The 20,100-nt window shown below is 40.6% G+C and overlaps 1 protein-coding gene across 2 annotated transcripts in view; it reads right to left on the bottom strand.

The window, feature by feature from the left end:
• LOC127651029 (alpha-catulin-like) overlaps window positions 1-6,819 on the bottom strand; it is a 94,968-nt gene extending 88,149 nt beyond the window's left edge. For both annotated transcript variants that reach the window (XM_052136729.1, XM_052136728.1), the window contains exon 1: window positions 6,522-6,819. In XM_052136729.1, coding sequence (XP_051992689.1) covers window positions 6,522-6,620 — 99 coding nt within the window. In that variant the 5' untranslated portion in view covers window positions 6,621-6,819. The remainder of the gene's footprint in view (window positions 1-6,521) is intronic.
• Between the last annotated feature and the right edge of the window lie 13,281 nt (window positions 6,820-20,100).

Below are 20,100 nucleotides of genomic sequence, written 5' to 3'. Positions count from 1 at the left end.
TGAGCGCGTTTATTGACTGACACTCGAGCGGGCTGTGTCCGCTTTATGTGAGTGGGCTCTGATCGGGACACGGGAAGTGTAATGCTTGTGTGTAGAGGTGAACACTGGATTGTGGGCACATTTTCTACACAAGGCTGGTCGTGTGACAGAGCGGCCAGAGAAGGGGCGCGCGCACTGATTCGTGGGCGCGTTTATTGACTCTAACACTCGAGCGGGCTGTGTCCGCTTTATGTGAGTGGGCTCTGATAGGAACACGGGAAGTGTATTGCTTGTGTGTAGGGGTGAACACTGGATTGTGGGCACATTTTCTACACATAAGGCATGTTTGCTCTTTACAAGATTTCTTTGGGTCGCCATGAAAACGGCGTTTGAGTGCAGGCAAGCGGGCAGTATCACCGACTTGTTGGCTGCTGAATCCACCACTGCAGTAGCCTGAGAGAAGGGGACTGACAGAGGGCGAAGCTTTGACGGCTGTCCGGCTGCGGCGGGACTGAGCCGTCGTTTTCTCAACAAAGCTAGGAGGACTTCGGTTGCTCAGGTTTCAACGCAATCTTAGGCCCAGGCCCGTGGGGGGGCAGCGGTCTGCGGCGGTTGTCTGAGCGCGACCTAGGGCGGCCGCCCTGTCGACGCTGAAAAGTCTGGGTTTGCTGAGCTGGGCGCTGTGAAGAGGCTCGTGCAGGAGGCTGGTCACGTGGGCGGCCTGCAGAGGAGCTAGCGCGACGAGGCAGGAAGAGATTCATGGCTTGGGTGGCTTTTCTGGACTTCCGTGAAACGGTCAACAATGCCACTCACCGCGGAACCGAAGAGACCGGACGGAGAGAGCGGCGCGTTGTCCGTCAGGCCCTTAGATCTGAAACAGCCTCTGGGTGTCCGCTTTTCTCATCCCATTCTCGAAGGAGGTCCGCTTGGAGGATCTGTAAGACGGCCATGGAATGCAGAGCAGATGCGGCTTGGCCGGCGGCGGCATAGGCACGGCCAACACAGGCGGAAGTAGTTCTGCAGGCCTAGACGGGAGCACCGGTTTAGACCGCCATCTCGCGGAGGGCGGGCAAAGGTGTGCTGCTACCGAATCCTCTGGATTCCTGGGCCGAGGAGGAGGCTTGGGAGCCTGACCACTCCTTGCTGTCCGAAGCCATGATGGAACAGCAACCCTTATCCTCCGCCTCGTCATCCCAGATGGCAGCAGTGGGCCGCCGGCGGCAACTGTGCGCCCCGGGGCGGGGAGGGTGAAAGCGAGACTTCGAGGGAGAGGCTCCGGCGAGGCAGTCGCTTCTAACACCGGTTCCGGCAGCCTTTGGGAGCGGCGCTTCTTTCTGCACGGCGAAGCGAAAGCGCGCGGCTTCGGTTTTGCATGCTTCGAGTCGAGCCCGCAGGGTCGACATCGAAGCTCCTCGCAGAGGTCGCATCCGCCGTCAGCGAGGGCGAGCTCTGCATGTTCCCGTCCCAGGCAGAGAGCGCAGATGAGGTGGCGGTCTCCGGTGCTGAGAGGAGCGCGGCATGAGCCGCAGGAAGTGCGAGGCATCTTTAAAAAGACGCTCGATACTCTTTTTGTGAAGTTCGCTGAGGAACTTCGCTTGCTCTAAAAAAGGATACGTCGCCGGATGGCGTAGCTCGCAGGATGGCTGAAGGTGGCGAAGACGGCCGGCTTCTTCGAGCGCTGTCCAAGCTTGCTAGATGCCCCTTGAACGGCGACGCGGCTTCCAGTTCAGAAATGCGAAGAGCTTCGCTGAAGAGATGAACTTATATGCCTACGAACTACGCATATATGCACTCTAGCCACGCCCATTTTGGCGGGCTTTGATGCAGTAAGCGCGCGGACGAATCTCATTGGACGCGAGTTCGCCCAAGTTCATCTATAGGCTGCAGCAGTTGCCGCAGAGCAGCCAATGAGCTCGCTAGCTAGCCCGCTCAAGGTCTGCAGTTGCTGCACTGCGTTGACAAATGATACAAATTTAAGGATAATTTTTTGGCTTCAATATCTCAGAAAAGATTAATCTTTCCCGTAGCGTAAGCTAGCTTACGCAATACGAGAGAACCTCTCGTAAGAGAACAGTTATTAATAGTTCTGTTGTCAATATCAAAAGGTCATTGTGACATAATGGCAACCAGTAAAAACCTGGGGGGTTTTTTCCTGGGAGAGCATCTCACACCGCAGAGATACATTCAAAAATAAGAAAAATATATCCATTACAAGCTTTAAAACTGCTCCAGTGAGAGTTAATATCTATGATTTTTTTTACTGTCTTTGGCATCTTGTTGTAACACAAATCACTAAGCAAATGCATGAAGACGTGGTGTCTTTACTAAAGATTAAATGGTTATATCTGTTATTAGTGGTATTAGAATAGCACTGAGATGAGTGACTTTTGAGATATTGAGAGCACCTGCAGTCTCTATAGCTCAACACAATGTCTGATTATCATGACTCACAGCATGTATTTGCATGTTTATATCCTCTTCCTGTGCACTGTGCAATAAGAAATACTAACGTATAAATGACTCTAGAAAATGGGCAGCCTAATATTCATTCACATGTAATTTTTACACATTTTTAAAAACAAACCGACAGCATGTCTTAAAGTTTAAATTCGTGAATGCTTCGAATTTCCAACAACTCACCCTCCAGAGGCCACACGGTCATGCATCAAGTGCTGAGAAAGCACTCATTCATTAGAGGAGCAGTGTGAATATGTGATTCTCTGTGTGCTTCAAAAAAGACCGGCCCTGATTCTAGGCACATTCGGCCTATCACTGATCACAAATTTAAGACGGATATCGTCCGATTCCGATCGGTGACTGATCTATCAGTGCACCCCGAGAACCATTGCTTTATATCACTTCCAGTTTAGAAGAGCCATCCAACTCGCCATTCTCTTTAATCCAGCGTTTTGAACGGGATGTCGCCTCAGCTCCCAAGGGATTATTGGATCGTAAAGTGATCCGGGTATTTCTCGCTTAATTCTTCATGAATACTGTGGATTCTGACAAACAACTCCATTGGCATACTGTTTTTGCTATACTATATAGAAGGGAAGTATGGATATTCGGAAGCAGCAACTGTTCATTTCTATGACAGTCAGTCAAATGTTTTTCAGCTCAAATCGGGTCTGTGCTTACCGAGATTCGAACCACTGCCCCCAGTGGCTGAAGCTGGAAGTGTTGTTGAACACATGGGCACATGTGAGCTCTAGTTTCCAGATGAATGTAATCTTAGAGAGAAAACGAATGTTCTGAATCACACTCATCATCGATTAAGTGAACGCAATTACTTCCTGGTTTCCATTAGACCTGAACCGGTCTCTGAGGCTTCAAGCGTAACAGGCTATCGGTAGTGCAACAGAAAAAGTTAAGCACTCTAAATGGATGATGCCGCTTATAATTAACATGAGAATGGGCACAATGTCAGGGTACCGGAAAACATTCGGTAGCAACACGTTTAGTTCCCGTGTGATCATATTTTTTCAATGGTAGGTTACAACAACAGTTATCCATCTTTTTCATCAAACAATAATGTGTTTCAACGTCTTTAAGCAAATTCTAGCTTTCATTTTGATTTTCAAAACAACCGACAAAAGAGTGTAAATGTATAATTCGGTCATTATTTCACTTATTAAACATAATAAAAGTTATTATATATTAGCCAATGGTACTGGCTAAAATTAGAATCAAAACGGTACTGGCATTAGAACATCCCTAGAATCAATTGTAAATAAATTATCCCACACATTCTGACTTCAAAGTATTATTACAGCAATGACCAAATAGTAATTGTTTGGAGAACACTTCCATAGTGATGGTTATGTTCAGAAGGCAGTCTCAAATATGAAACTGGAGTGGGCTTGGGCTAACAGGCAGAGACACTGACTGATCTTGGCCTGGGAGGATAGCAGCACAATATGATGCAAGACTGATAACAGAGCGGGTGAGATCAATGCCTGTATGTGTGGATGCACAATATCACATTTGTGAAAATTTGCTTCTAAATAAGCTCTAAAAACCCTATCTCGCAACATGAAGCCTTCATTTCTTTCCCATTACCATGCTCATCCCCCCTTAAAGGGCACACAGATTCTCATCATTTACTCACCTTCATGGCATTCCAAAGCTGTCTGGCTTTCTGTCTTCCGTGGAACATGAGACATTTTGAAGAACATTGATGCTGCGCTTTTTTTCCACACAGTAAAAGTTAATGGTGACTAAGGCAGTCCATAGCAATGGTCAGTCATTAACATACTGTCTATTATTTCCTGTTGTGTCATATTGGTCATGTTGGTTTGGAAAACATGTGGGTGAGTAAATAATAAATTAATTTTCACCTTTGGTTGAACTTGAAGTTGACAAAATAGTTTACCTCTGTTTCATTAGACTCAGTCGAAAACATTATTCAACAAAATGAATGTTGATTATCCAGCCATTTTTAATTCAGCCAAAATCCCCATGGAACAATACAAACCACTGTCTCAGTTTTGGTGGCTACTTCAAAGTGGTCTCCAACTGTGCTAAACACATTCCAATTGTAGGTATGCATACAACACTATCCAGTCTAGGGAACTTGGCAGTTGCAGTTAAGATAATATTTAAAGGGGTCATGAATATCAAAACTGCCTTGATATTTAGACATATGAGGTAACTGTACCATAAAAACATACTGAAAATTAAACAACTCAAAACTTCCTCCCCAGTCTAAAAAGAGCATTTATAGTTCCCACTCTATTAAAATGTCTCGTTTTCAAAACTTTGTGTTCGTGACGTCACATGACATTGCTCATTTACACATCCCACAACATGTGTCATCGCACATTTGGCCCTGCTCAGTTAGTATCGTAAGCAGAGAAAGAGAGAGACGGGTCTAGTGTGACCAGCCATTCTTGAACACCAAAAGAGGGCCCATTTGTTCCATTTTTAAGTTTTTTTGAGCATATAACGTGCATTACATAGACCTCTTTGACCATTGTCATGTTTATCACTCCTCTTTTAAAAGACACAGAGTCAATTACAACTCAGAAAAGGAATCCAAGTTCGGCTTCATTCAGATGCTCTGCATCTTGCGCCCATCTGCGCTAATTTTAATTGTTGGTCTATGTTAACAAGCACTAGCTGGAAGTCTTTGACCATTTGGATGTGTTTCTGGCAATCTACGCCTCATTGCACCTATGTGTGCACGTCATGTTTTTCCGTGCTATGGACTGTGTTTGTGTGGCTATCAGTCTGCTTGTGAACCAGTCATAATATAATTCAAACTTTAAAAGGAACTGTTTTTGAAGAATGGGGCAGTTAAAAACACTTGGACTTGACTATAAAACAATGACATGATGGTTTAGTTTATGATAGTTTATGATGCTGTTGCTTGAATGAACAGTTGAATATATTCCGATGCGAGGTGTTGGATGTGCATTGTGTAAACCCTGAAATTTTGTTTTATAATGTTGTGGAGAGCTTGTTCATTTCTTCTGATTCAAATATGGCTGAATTTGTGTGGCTGCGCAATGTTAGCCAATCAGAACCAACAGAACTGTAGTTGGGGGAAGGGTTGCGACCAAGGCTACTTAGAAAACCTATTGTCCAGATTCTGTAAAGCTTTGAAAGAGGTCCCATTACCCAAAGGTCCACTGAATAGGCGATTAGCATGTCTTCTAACAGTGACCTTTCAGCCTCATTACCATCAGTGGCCCTAATGAGCGCCACTAACTGAGGAACATGGACGTCAAGCAGGCACCCCTTCACACTCTCAAAAGACATTTTTGCAACCAACTGCCAATAGCTTACAAAAAACTATTTAAAAAAGAATAAATATAATGGAGGAGTAGAACGCAATCCATTGCATTAGATATCTGATCAAACTACCAAGGCCATCGAGATGTATTGAAAGAACAAGATGGATTATTGCGCAACATCCAGTGAAAATCACATAGAAACAGATTCCATGAAGATACTTCAGAAACAAAACACTGCGTATTTTAAGACAAGACACATAAATCAAGTTAAAGTGCAATGGAAAACAATGCCTGAAAAACCTTGAAGATTTGAGCATTGTGTTTAATGCACATATGATTCCTAAAATGCACTTCACTAGTTTTTCTGACATAACGTAACCTCTTAACACATCAAAACCTTGCAGCTATTATTTTCTTAGTGATAGAGAACTGAGCACGCTCTCCCAAACAGTTTCACTTCTTTGGCCCTGTGACTCATTTATATTTAGCATTTGATGGCCCTGTTGAACACAAACAACAACAAACTTTCTATAGTGGCAACCACTGAAAAACAATTATTGTGAACGTACAATAATAAAACTGATAACTTGATATTGGCCACAAATTAAACAAAATGAGAGCGAGTGAGAGAGAGAAAAAGAGAGAGATTGTTGCCATGGGAAATTGTTGTACGAGTTTTCTGCCCGCGTTCTGTTTTGATTCAGCTAATCACGAATCTTTTATTACGTGCTCTTGTTTTCCGTTATGGGTTCTCCAGTCATGTAGGATTTAAACCCTTTTAGTGAAGTTTCTTTGATCCGGACTCACCTGAGACACGAGCGGGATGAGTGTTTGCTCCACCGAGCGAGTTTGGATCTCCAACCCACAATCAAAGTTCCCACCGCCACCGCACGGAGACGAAGCCATTCCCGCCGATCCGACTACCTCTACTAATGTTCACGACACCACTGAGTTTGATACGAGTCCTTCAGTCCTGCGCTGTATTTGGTTTAGTTAGGAAGCTCGCGATAATTAACACACGTTTCAAAATAATCCCCTGTAATCCAAGCGCACTCGGAAATGCCGCCTCCGAGTGACTGACTGTTCATGCACATGTAATATAGCCAACTACAGCCAAAGGACTGCTGCAGCCACTGGAGAGAAAGGCTGTGCAAGAGAGTGAGTGAGTGAGCGAGAGAGAGAGAGACACACTTTCTCCTTCACTGTGAGAAATTTACAGAGGTGAGAGAGAAAAACATCCACAAACTCTCAATCCTCATTCCACAGTTTTCCAGTTTGGCAGAAACCGATCAGATGCAGGTGTTACTGGGGAAGGACCATCGTGCATCAGTTGCAGCTCAATTCATTTTTGAGCTGCACACCCTCAGAAACCAATTACTGCCGTAATGTACTTCATTCACAGTACTTTTATTCTCTTATGTTCATAATGTCGTGTTAAATGCTTATTTTATTTTATATTGGATAGTGTATATTGTTATTATATTTAATAGTAATAATATACTATTTTATTATTAATATTTGTCTTGTCATTATCTATTTTGTGTATTAATGCTTTGGCAATATTGTATGTAATACAATATTGCCAATAAAGTACTTTTAAATTGAAACTGAGAGAAAGAGAGAGAGAGAGAGAGCGAGAGAGAGAGAGAGAGAGACAGGAGCTTCTAGCGCACAATAATACAAAAACAGCAGGAAGACATATATAATAATAATTGTAAAAAAAAATAATAATAAAAAATTATACACACATGCACATACATAGTTCATTTCTAATTTTGTCATCTGTTAGGTACAGTGCAAAATTATTTTAATTTTTTTCAGCGGAATGAAATGGCAGAAATTGATAGTAGATGAGTTGGATAAATATTAAAAAGACTAAACTGTGTATTGCACATAATTTTTCTCAATGGGCCAATTTTAACTGTTCATGAGAAGGATAGCCTGAGGGAAAAAAACTGTTCCTGAACTTGATGGTTCTGGTGCTCAGAGCTCTGAAACGTCGGCCAGAAGGCAACAGTTCAAAAAGTTAATGGGCTCGGTGAGTGGGATCTAGAGTGATTTTCCCAGCCTTTTTCCTCACTCTGGAACAGTGGGGATTTCTTTAAGACTGCAAGGGAAGCTCAGCTTCCCCTATAATGTCAAAAAAATAATGGTCAAATATGTACTATTGTGTAAACAATTTATTGACTAAAAATGCGTTAGAACACGTTCATCTCGAAGACGAGTTCGTTCAGAATCAGCTACATTACATATAGCAGGTCGGCTGACTCGATTTACTTCTCATACATTCCCGTAGCGTCAGTGCATTTCCCTGTTGAAGCCGAGCGTCCATTGACTTCAAAGGGGCTGCTCTGAACAGTTTTTTTCAGTGCTCCGAAAATAGACGGTCATTAGATAAATGCTGCGATTATGTCCCGCCCACGGACGCTCAGCGTCTCTGGGGGTGAATGAGGAGTGGGCTGGCCCGGACCCGGGCTTCAGCGTGATGATTGGAGGATCTGTCGAAAGACTGCATCTCCTTTTGATTGACAGCGAATCTGTACTATAAGAAGTCACTGAAGCTATTTCAGCTCAGTCCCATCGTGGATTTCTCAAGTGTAGTCGAAAGACAAACTGCTGCAACCTATTTCTTTATATTTGTTTGGCTGAAATTGCTAGTCAATTTGCATAATACATTTCACACAATTATACACCACATTCCTTGTTTCAGTTTTACCAAGTTTAATATATTTTGTTTTAGATCGTTCGTTCGTTCGTTCGTTCGTTCATTCATTCATTCATACAGTAGGCTAGGCTAGCGTCGTGCGGGTGAAACTGCGCGCGATGGCAGAGCGGTGCTAATATTGTCGACCTGATTTTGGCGAAGCCATTTGAAAGTCTTCCTTACGAGGAAAAAATTAGAATTAAACAGCAGGGCAGATCAACACCTAAGATTGATTTAGTGCAAAAAATAGGGTAAATAAGTTTATAATGTAGGCCGAAAATGAGCTTCCCCTCTTTGAAAGACCAGCAGCCGCCACTGCTCTGGAAGTGTATAGTTCTTGAAGTGGGCAGGGGGCAATCAATAATCCTCTCAGCAGTCTGAACTCTCCTTTGTAGTCTTCTGATGCCTGATTTCATAGTTGAACCAAACCAGACAGTTATTGAAGTGCAGAGGACAGACTCAATGACTGTTGAGTATCAGCAGCGCCTGTGGCAGGTTGAACTTCCTGTGCTGGCTAAGGAAGTACAACCTCTGCTGGGCCTTTTTCACAGTGGAGTCAATGTGTTTCTCCCACTTCAGGTCCTGTGAGATGGTAGTGCCCAGGAACCTGAATGACTCCACTGCTGCCAAAGTGCTGTTTAGAATGGTGAGGGGGGTCAGTGTTGGGGTGTTCCTCCTAAAGTCCACAATCATCTCCACCGTTTTGAGCTCAAGGTTGTTATGACTGCACCCAACTGCCAGCAGTTTAGCCTCCCTTCTGTATGCAGAATCATCATAATCTTGGATGAGGCCGATGACAGTGGTGTCATCTGCAAACTTCAGTAGCTTGACAGAGGTGTCATTGGCAATACAGTCATTGGTGTAGAGGGAGAAGAGTAGTGGGGAGAGCACACATCCCAGGGGGGCATCAGTGCTGATTGAACAGGTGCTGGAAGTGAATTTCCCCTGTCTCACAAGCTGCTGCCTGTCTGTCAGAAAGCTGGTGATCCACTGACAGATAGACATGGGAACAGAGAGTAGTGTCATTTGTTTTGGAGTATAGCTGGGTTGATGGTGTTGAAAGCCGAAATGAAGTCCACAAAAAGGATCCTTGCATATGTCCCCGGTCTGTCCAGATGTTGCAGGACATGATGCAATCCCATGTTGACTGCTTCATCCACAGACATGTTTGCTTGATAAGCAAATTGAAGGGGATCTAGAAAGGGTCCAGTCATCAGGTGGGCCAACACCAGTCTCTCAAATTATTTCATGACCACAGACGTCAGGGCGACTGGTCTGTAGTCATTAAGCCCTGTGATTTTTGGTTTCTTTGGGACAGGGATAATGATTGAGTGTTTGAAGCAGCATGGGACTTCACACTGCTCCAGTGATCTATTGAAGATCTGTGTAAAGATGGGGGCCAGTTAGTTAGCACAGGATCGAAGACACGCTTGTGAGACGCCATCTGGGCCTGAAGCTTTCCTCATCTTTTGTTTCAGAAAAACACGTCATCTTCACAGATCTTAAGTGCAGGTTGAGTAGCAGGAGGGGGAGGAGAGGGGTTGCAGGAGGTGTTGGTGTTTGTGTGAAGTGAAGGTCAGAGCGGGTGTGGGGTGTGGGATTGGTCCTTTCAAATCTGCAGTAGAACGCATTAAGGTCGTCAGCCAGTTGTTGGTCAACCACAGGGTTGGGGGTAGGATTCATGTAATTTGTGAGTTGTTTCATGCCACTCCACACTGATGCAGGGTCGTTAGCTGAAAACTTGTTTTTCAGCTTCTCAGAGTATCTTGTTTTAGCCACTCTGATATCCCTATTCAGTGTGTTTCTGAACTGATTGTACAAGACTTTATCCCCACCCCTGTAAGCATCCTCTTTGGCATGACAAAGCTGTCTGAGTTTTCCTGTAAACCATGATTTATCATTATTGAATGATAAATAAGTCCTAGTAGGAATGCACATATCCTAAAAGAAACTGATATATGATGTAACAGTATCTGTGAGCTCATCCAGGTCTGTGGTTGCAGCCTCAAAAACACTCCAATCCGTGAAATCAAAGCAGGCTTGTAGTTCCCGCTTTGCTTCATTGGTCAATCTCTGTACAGTCCTTACTACTGGCTTGGTTGATTGTATTGGATGACTGTATTGTTGTTCTGTGTCTGTGATCTGTGATCTGATCAGCCAGATTTGCAGCACTGTGTTCACACACACGTTTGGCGTGATATACACACTCACCAGAATAAACGAGGAAAACTCCTGAGGCTAGTAGAAAGGCTTACAATTAATAAAGAGGGCTTCCAAATTAGGACAGCACATCCTCTGTAACGTTGTTACATCTGCACACCAACATTCATTGAGCCCGGCAGATGTAATGCGCGGTCCGGAATTGCTTCACTCAGCCAGGTTTCTGTGAAGCACAAGGCAGCAGAGTTTGTACATGTGAGGAGATGTAGTTTGTACGTTTTGTTAGGAAGAGAGCAGAGATTCACTAGACGAATGCTCGGCTGTACGAAAGCCACACCGATGGAGCTTTACCAATGCACCGGCTCTTCTCCCTTGCCTGTGTCTCATAGCACGTTTAAACAACACAGCTGTGCCTCCAACTAAAATGTCCAGCAAAACATACAAATATTCGAAAACCGTGAAAAGGTTGACAGGTATATGCTGCCGAATGTTCAGCAGTTCGTCCCTGGTAAAACTGACTGGAAAAAGATTACTAAACACCGGACAAACAACAAAACTGAAGAGCTCCAAACCAAGGCAGCCATTCGCGGCGCCATCTTGATGTGAGTCAAAATATAGTTATTCCCAGATAATGGGAATAACTATATTTTTGGACAGAACTTCCCACAAAACGTTGTAAATTCCTAAGGTATAATTATTCTGATGCCCAAGTGAATAAAAAGGGAAGCTTTTGATTGAGCCCTGTCAAACCTCGGTCTCTACCTCGTCAATGGCAGGGTGAGAGGGGATTCTCTGAGAAGGTATACCTACATTTAATTTCATGGTTGCTCAACAGCAGATTACATGATCACAGATTTAGATATATTCTCTTTCAGAACATTCACAGTAAAACCACTAACACCCCTTTCAGATCACAACCAAATTACGATTTATCTAAAAAGGACAAAAAATTTTAACATAAATTCACATCCCAGTAAGCTGTACAACATTAGAGAGAAATACATATGGGCGCAAAACAGCACAGAAAAATAAGTGACAGCAATGGACCATCCAAAAGTATGCTCACTTACAGACAACTTCCTCGGCAGAGTTTATCCTCATGATGGAGATGGTGTAAATCTGGCCGTGGAGAACATAAATTATATATTTGATTATTTGGCAACTTTATCTAACCTCAAATCCTCTAAGAAAAAACATAAAACCAAACAAGAGAATGAAAAATGTTTTGATTTAGACTGTATAATTATGAGGAAAAAATTAAGACAATTATCAAATCACAAACACAGACAACCAAACGATGCTGATTTGCGCCATCGATATTGTGAGGAACTTAAACAGCATAAAAATACACTCAGAACAAAGAGAGAACAGTACATGCAAAATCAGTTAAAAACTATTGAGGAATCTATAAATTCTAACAAATTCTGGGACAAATGGAATTCCCTGAATAAAAACAACATGAACAAACAGCCAAACAAAATGGAGACACCTGGAAAATCACTTTTAACAACTTTATAGCTAAATAAAAATTAACCCAGTACAAACCCAACTATATGAAAACAATTATCAATATGGAACATTCAACTGATAAAAACCTAAACCCATTAGACTACTCCATCACATAAAATTAACTGATTGAAAAAATCCAGGGCCTAAAAATAAAAAAAAATCAAATGGACCAGATGGCATCCTCAATGAAATGCTGAAGAACACAGAGCACAAATTACGATTGACCTTACTAAAACTGTTCAACTTGGTTCTGAGTGTTGGTCATTTCCCTGACACCTGGAATAGAGGACTCCTAACGCCCATTTTCAAAAGTGGAGACAAATTCGATCCAAACCATTACAGAGGCATCTGTGTGAGCAGTAATCTGGGGAAGATGTTCTGCAGTATCATCAACACAAGACTCGTTCACTTCCTTACCGAATACTTACACTCAAGCAAAAGTCAAATTGGATTCTTACCAAATTTTAGAACATCAGAACACATCTTCACCCTACATGCCCTGATTGATAAATACATCAACCAAAACAAAACCAAAATATTTGCATGCTTTGTAGATTTCCAGAAGACCTTTGATTCAATTTGCCACCAAGGTCTACTGTATAAACTTTCAGAAATTGGTATAGGAGGCAAAACATACAACATCATAAAAATTATGTATTCAAACAATAAATGTTACATTTACATTTATGCATTTGGCAGACACTTTTATCCAAAGTGACTTACAGTGCACTTATTACAGGGACAATCCCCCCGGAGCAACCTGGAGTTAAGTGCCTTGCTCAAGGACACAATGGTGGTGGCTGTGGGGATCGATTACTGGTTTTGTGCTTTAGCCCACTACGCCACCACCACTCCGTTCAATCAAAATTGTCAATAAACAAACTGAGTTCTTCACTCAAATGCGGGGTGTGAGACAGGGCTGCCACTATCAATATATACCCTCTTCAATATATAAATTAATGAATTGGCAAAATTACTAGAATAATCAGCAGCTCCTGGCCTCACACTACATGCAGATGATCTGGTCCTGCTGTCTCCAACAGAAGAGGGTCTACAGAAGAACTTGGACATCCTGTATCAGTTCTGTCAGACCTGGGCCCTGATGATTAACCCAACTAAAACTAAAGTTCTAACATTCCAGAAAAGACCCAGATGTCAGGGAAAGCCATACAGTTTCACCCTTGGTATGATCAAAATTGATCATGCCACAAACTACACTTATGTTGGTTTGAAATTCAGTGCAAATGGAAACCTCAACTTGGCTGTGAATGAACTGAAAGAGAAAGCAAGAAGGGCTTTCTATGCCATTAAAAATCTTTTCAATTGGAAATACCAATTAGAATCTGGCTCCAATAATTCATAGAACCTATTACACTGTATGGCAGTGAAGTTTGGGGTGCTCAATTAAATTTGACAAATGGGACAAAAATCTGATTGAAGCCCTGCATACATAGTTTTTTAAAAGCATTCTGAGGGTACAGAGAAACACACCTAATAATGCATGCAGGGCAGAATTACCCTCTATTAATCCACATTGAGAAAATTGCCATTACATTTTGGAAACATCTAAAACTGAGGGACCCCAACTCTTATCATTTTATATGATAAAACCATGAAGTGAAGGCTGAGAAGAGTCCTCTCCTTCAGCTGGTGCTGAGGCTCCACAAACAGACTAACACGACTAACAATAATCAGTTTCAGGACACTGACACCCTCCTCCACAGAATCCGGCCCAACCAAATGATTAATGCACAAAAAGAAAACTACCTAACTTATTGGAATGAAACAACACAAAAACAAATCAAACTACATTGTTATTTGGCCCTAAACAGAGATTACATGACAGCACAATCAGAGACCACAAACAGAGAAAAAAATGACGAGGTACAGACTGAGCGACCACAGCCTGAATATAGAGAAGGGCAGATACAGACAGAGCTGGATACCCAGAGAGAGCAGGTTATGCCTGTACTGTAGCCAAGGAGAGAAACAGAGCTGCAGTTCATAACTACCTGCCCTAATTCTAATGAAATTTGAAAACACTTCTTTCTCAAATTTGAAATTATTTGTCCCAACTTCAAAAAGTTGAAGAATGATGCACAAGCGCAATATTTACTTGGGATGCACACACACACACACACACACACACACACACACACACACACACACACACACATGTTGTGTTTCCATGTTTTATGGGGACTTTCCATAGACATAATGGTTTTTATACTGTACAAACTTTATATTCTATCCCCTAAACCTAACCCTACCCCTAAACCTAACCCTCACAGAAAACTTTCTGCATTTTTACATTTTCAAAAAACATAATTTAGTATGATTTATAAGCTGTTTTCCTCATGGGGACCGACAAAATGTCCCCACAAGGTCAAAAATTTCGGGTTTTACTATCCTTATGGGGACATTTGGTCCCCACAAAGTGATAAATACACGCTCACACATACACACACACACACACACACACACACACACACACACACACACACACACACACACAAAGACATGTGAACTAACACAATCTCTTGTACACACACATATGCAAACACACACACACCACTGTTTTTTGATGACATTAACAAATGCCACAATGTACGAAATGAACACACATCCAGCACCTGTTTCAGAAGTTTAATTTAGCTACTGTTATTCATTTATTATTATTTTATTTATTTATTTATTAAAACATTTCTGTATAGAGCACAATTACATGTCTTTATTTCCTTAGTTTTACTGTAGTCACTTATTTTTTATTTTTTTTGTAATGCTTTGGCAATATGTACTTACTGTATGTCATGCCAATAAAGCCATTTGAATTTGAGTGAGTGAGTGAGTGAGAGAGAGAGAGAGAGAGAGAGAGAAGCAGCACCAGTGAGTCTGAACAAACTTTTTAGTGCCTTTCATTATTAGTATATCTTATACCATCATTTCCAACTTAATTTTTTACTCATTGTCAACAGCTAAGCTGCAAATGCTTTTGCATTTCCATTTCACCTTTATATATTTTATCATGCCAATTACGCACTTTAAACTGAAACTGATAACCCTTTGCCATGCAAGAGTTTTGGTTAAAAGCATACCTGTTTAAACTGTTGTGATTTGAAATAATAATCCCAGAACCAACATGCAAAAAGTATTTCCAAATTTCACACTAGCACATAAACTGCTAAGGAAGGGCTGCTGTGTATTTCTGTAGTGCTGCTCAAGTAACAATAGTCCATTTATCAAATGCTAATTGAAGTTACTAATCTCATCACAAATGCAGACCGTGCTCCAAATGTCTCAGCCTGTGATTTTCTCAGTCTGTTAAAAAAAAAGATGAGGCAATTCAGTTTTGTTCAACTCATTTTAATAGGATCTAAGTCTTTTCCATCTTATTTCTAAAAGGTTATGTTTGATTTGGACAGTCTGTTAAATTAATTGTTAAAAATTAAAATTCTCCATCATTTACTCACCCTCATGCCATCCCAGATGTGTATGACTTTCTTCTGCAGAACATAAAGATATTTTTTCAGCTCTGAAAGTCCTCACAATGCAAGTGAATGGGTACCAGAAAGAAACATATAAAGGCAGCATAAAAGTAATCCATGTGACTCCAGTGATTAAATCCATGTCTTCAATATGATGGGTGTCGTGAGAATATTTATCAATATTTAAGTCCTTTTTACTATCAGTCTCCACTTTCACTTCCTCATTTTTCCTCTTGTGTTTTTGGTGATTCACATTATTTATGCATATCGCCACCTACTGGGCAGCGAGGAGAATTTATATTAAAAAATAATTTTATTTTTTTATTTATAATTTTATTTTTTTATATATAATTTTGAAGTTATGCATATCCGGTGACATGAGAACACTCCCCCAAACCAGAACAACTGGAGCAGGAGCCAAATAATCATAAAACCACACAGGAATTGTAGACCTCAGAAGTGGTTTGTCTTCATCCAGCACAAGCACAGAGGGTCTACCACTTTGCACACTATTGCCCAGAAAGATGACAATTATGTCAGACATGTCCATTAATTATTCTTAAAACAACATCTAGGCTTCCAACATGTAAGCAGTTCATGTTGTTTTTTGGTTTTCCAATCTGTCTGAGTGACCAGATGGGTTCAGATGGGCATACTCTTATTTCTGCCATGTCTATATGCAATATATGTAGTAAGAGTAGTATGAATTTTTTTTGTTGCCACTACTAGAGGAAGAGAAATAACACAATTAACCAGCCAAAATATGTGATATATATGATGTGATGTCATATAAATCTGGCAAATTAAATTCTCTCACCCACAGAATTTTGTAGGTGGCCTGATGCAATGCTTAACTATTTTATATATGGGTTTCTATTTTTATATAATCTTGAAATATATCCTATCAGCAAGGACCGCATGTTTGCTCATGACTGCACCTCTTTGAGCAGGCGTGTTCAGTAGAATAACTTGCAAACAGACTGCTCTTTTCTGCACTTTCTTCACTCTTTTCAGAAATGCTGACAGCACTTTCTCCCTTCTGAGTTCCCTCTGTTGCTCAGCTCCACAAAGCACAGAAATGTACAGAATGTAGAGATCATAAATGAAGGGACTTAGCAGGGAGAAAGGAAAGTGCAAAGTGAGCACATTCATCACCCTGGAAACATGGATCTGCATTCTAGCAGGATGGCAGATCCAAAGCCTTCTTTGGGTCATTGCAGACCGACAGTCTTATGTTTTGAGAATTTAAGTGAATGCAAAATGCCTACTGCACTTATTAAAATCCATCGTGAAGACTTTTGAAGCTTTTGATACAAGTGTTAGTACACATTGGTTAGTACAAGTGTCTCAAGTCCTTCTCAGTCTGAAAGACGAGTGTGGAATCACAGCATTGTCAGCAAAATGTCCTTTGAAGTTTATTTAAAGAAATAGATCAGCCAAAAATTAAAACTGTCTCATTATTTACTCACCCTCATGACATCCCAGATGTGTATGATTTTCTTTCTTCTGCAGAACACAAATGAAGATTTTTGGAAGAATATTTCAGCTCTGTCGATCCATTGAATGGTGGCCAGAAATTTGAAGCTCAAAAAGCAAATAAAGGCAGCATGAAAGTAATCCATACGACTCCAGTGGTTAAATCCATATCTTCAGAAATTATATGATAGGTGTGGGTAAAAAACAGATTCATATTTAAGTCCTCTTTACTATCAATGCTCACTCTCACTTTCACTCCCAGATTCTTTTGTTTTTGTGATTCGCATTCTTCGTGCATATCGCCACCTACTGGGTAAGGAGGAGAATTTATAATAAAAAGGATTTAAATATTGATCTGTTTCTTATTACATCAGAAGGTATTAATTTATCCACTGGAGTCTAATGGATTACTTTTATGTTGCCTTTATGTGCTTTTGCCTTATGTGGGTGAGTAAATGATGAGAGAATTTACATTTTTGGGTGAACTATCCCTTTAACTGTCTCCGCCTACAGAGAGAACCAATGAGACAGAATCATTATTCAATCATTCCATATGCACAAGCACTGAGTGTTTGTGCACTTAAAAAAAAAAGACGCAGACATTAATTAAAACTGCCTATGTGGGTATGGGTCAGATTTGCCTATAATGTGGAAACCTGCCAAAATGACTTAATATACACAATAAATAATGTCTTGCTAGAGTAGAAACATAAAAAATCAGAAAGGTTTCAGTGAGGGTTATGTTTAGGGGTAGTGGATAGAAGATATCATGAGCTCAGTATATGTTAACATTAGAAGTCTATGGAAAGTCACTATGACAGAAAAACAAACATGTGTGTGCAAATGTAGGTGGAGGTGTGCATTTATGTGTGTATGGAGTTTGACCTCACATACATGCTCACCCATCTATTTGGTCATAAAGATAATTACACTACTGTCTTTGAAGCAGATGAAATCCAGGTTTTTTTTTATCTGCAAAGAAGGAAAACATACAGTAAGTATAAAAAGAACACAGCTAACTGATGCCTGTGGTTGTGACAGAGAAATATAGCTGAAAATATTTGTTAAAGTCCAGAATGTTCTGAAACTCAGAAAGCATTTATAACATCTAATTTCAAAAGCCTCGCCCCCAATTGAGCAGGCTAGTACCTGGTGAAGTATGTCGGTCAAGTCCTGATGAAATATGACCAACCGAAGATAACCTTTTGACACCCAGAGGTTAAATTAGAGGTTAGAATGCTAGTAGCATTATCAGGCTTTTAAAATGTTAAATCAGAGGTCACAAGATCAAGCAAAATACATAAATAGTTAAAGAGAGAGAGAGACAGAGAGAGATTTGCTCTTACATCTGAAATGTTTATATATTGTTGAATTTATTAATGTCAGGCCTCTTTCCTTACAGATCTTTGAAGATCATATATCTTTTGCCAGTTTGCCTCTTAAACGTCTATAATCTACAAATCTCCTCATTTCCACAAGGTTTATATTACTGCTCTTCATAATCCTATAATTTAGTCAAACAAATTCTCTGCGAGTGCCTGAATTCAAAGTCCAAGACATTTATGTGACACAAAGCAGAGGTAGTTTTTCACTTGAGATGTTTGATAATGAGGAATCAGAATGTTAATATTTCAGGACTGCGGCTTGTCTTCTTGCCTGGTCAGTTGTCATCAATCATCTCATCTCAAAGGGTCAAAAACAACCACAGAATTTTGTTCATGATCTTGTCAAGCAGTCTGCAGGAAACCGTTTCTGACAAATCTGTCACAGAGCCTTTACAACCGATGCCTGGTAGCCCTTTTTGGATTGGCCCATGTTTGACAGTTAAGCAGAGGTCAGGCAGAGTTGCAAAAAGAGTGAAGTGAGAGATGCCCGGTAATGGTGCTTTACCTCTGCACCACAATAAATAAATACATTTCTTAATCAGTATTTTTGTGTTGTTTTCCAGGCTAAATATCTAACCATCTTGAAAACAAGATACATTTAATAGTGAAGCAAACCTGTGTCATAAAAGACTTTCCAGAGAATGTATCTCAAATTATGCATATTTGCCTCACCACATTTTTCTTGTTTTAACAGAAACCTCTATAAATCTGGTTAAATTTACATTCCGAACACAAAACAACACAATTTTCAAATGAGGTAAGAAAAATAAACTTATTTTAAGATATATTCTCTAAAAACAGTACCTAATATCTTATGCATATTAAGCATATAATTTTTATTATTATTAAAACCTGCTTAAAACCTTCTTTTAAAGATGTTAAGATAGTATTTATTGGAAAACAAGACAAAATTACTGAAATATCTCTTTTTCTTTTTGCAGTTTTGTCAAAAAATTGCCTATGTAGCCTACTGCATCCATGCTAATAATTTTATGAAGCTATGACAGTTCATATGGTTCATAAGGTACAGTGCAATTTATTATTTATTCTTTAAAGAAACAAAGTAGAACCAATGTTCCTTTGTAAAATGTGATCTGACAGGTTTACTGCACAACTAATAGATGTTCATAACCAGGGGGTTAAGTTATAACCCTTTTTCTCTTTCAAGCTTTTAAAGCACATCTGCACCAAAGAGAATTTCAATACTGACAGACACACTGCCAGTGCCAAAAAGTTCAGCCAGCATAAGCTGAAGGCTTCATATCACAACTGGATTTGAAGGATAAGTCTTTAGCATCTCTTGAGCTTTTGCTGCATTTGCTTTATGAGTAGATTATGTGATATGTAGACAACTCTATACTGCAGCTGGCATTATGCTGGGCTGTTTTTGGCCTTTTTAGCCTTTTTTATAGTACAGTGGAGGCAGACAGGATGGGAGTGGGTTCGGGACATGTCCAAAGACAAATTTTATCCTGCGTCCCCATGCGCTAGCAGTTTTCATGTGTTACCTTCTGCACCACTGGAATATTTACAGTATGTTACCTTATTTGTCAAAATATCTTATACCTCTTTAAAGAAATTCACATTTTTTCAGAGCAGTGATGTCTTTTTGAATGTACAAGCCTTCTCCAGTTTGAACTGAGGATCAATAGTCACTATACTTGACT

Source organism: Xyrauchen texanus, chromosome 10, assembly GCF_025860055.1.
Source record: "Xyrauchen texanus isolate HMW12.3.18 chromosome 10, RBS_HiC_50CHRs, whole genome shotgun sequence".
Taxonomy (NCBI): Eukaryota; Metazoa; Chordata; class Actinopteri; order Cypriniformes; family Catostomidae; genus Xyrauchen; species Xyrauchen texanus.
This window is presented reverse-complemented; position numbering and strand designations above follow the sequence as displayed.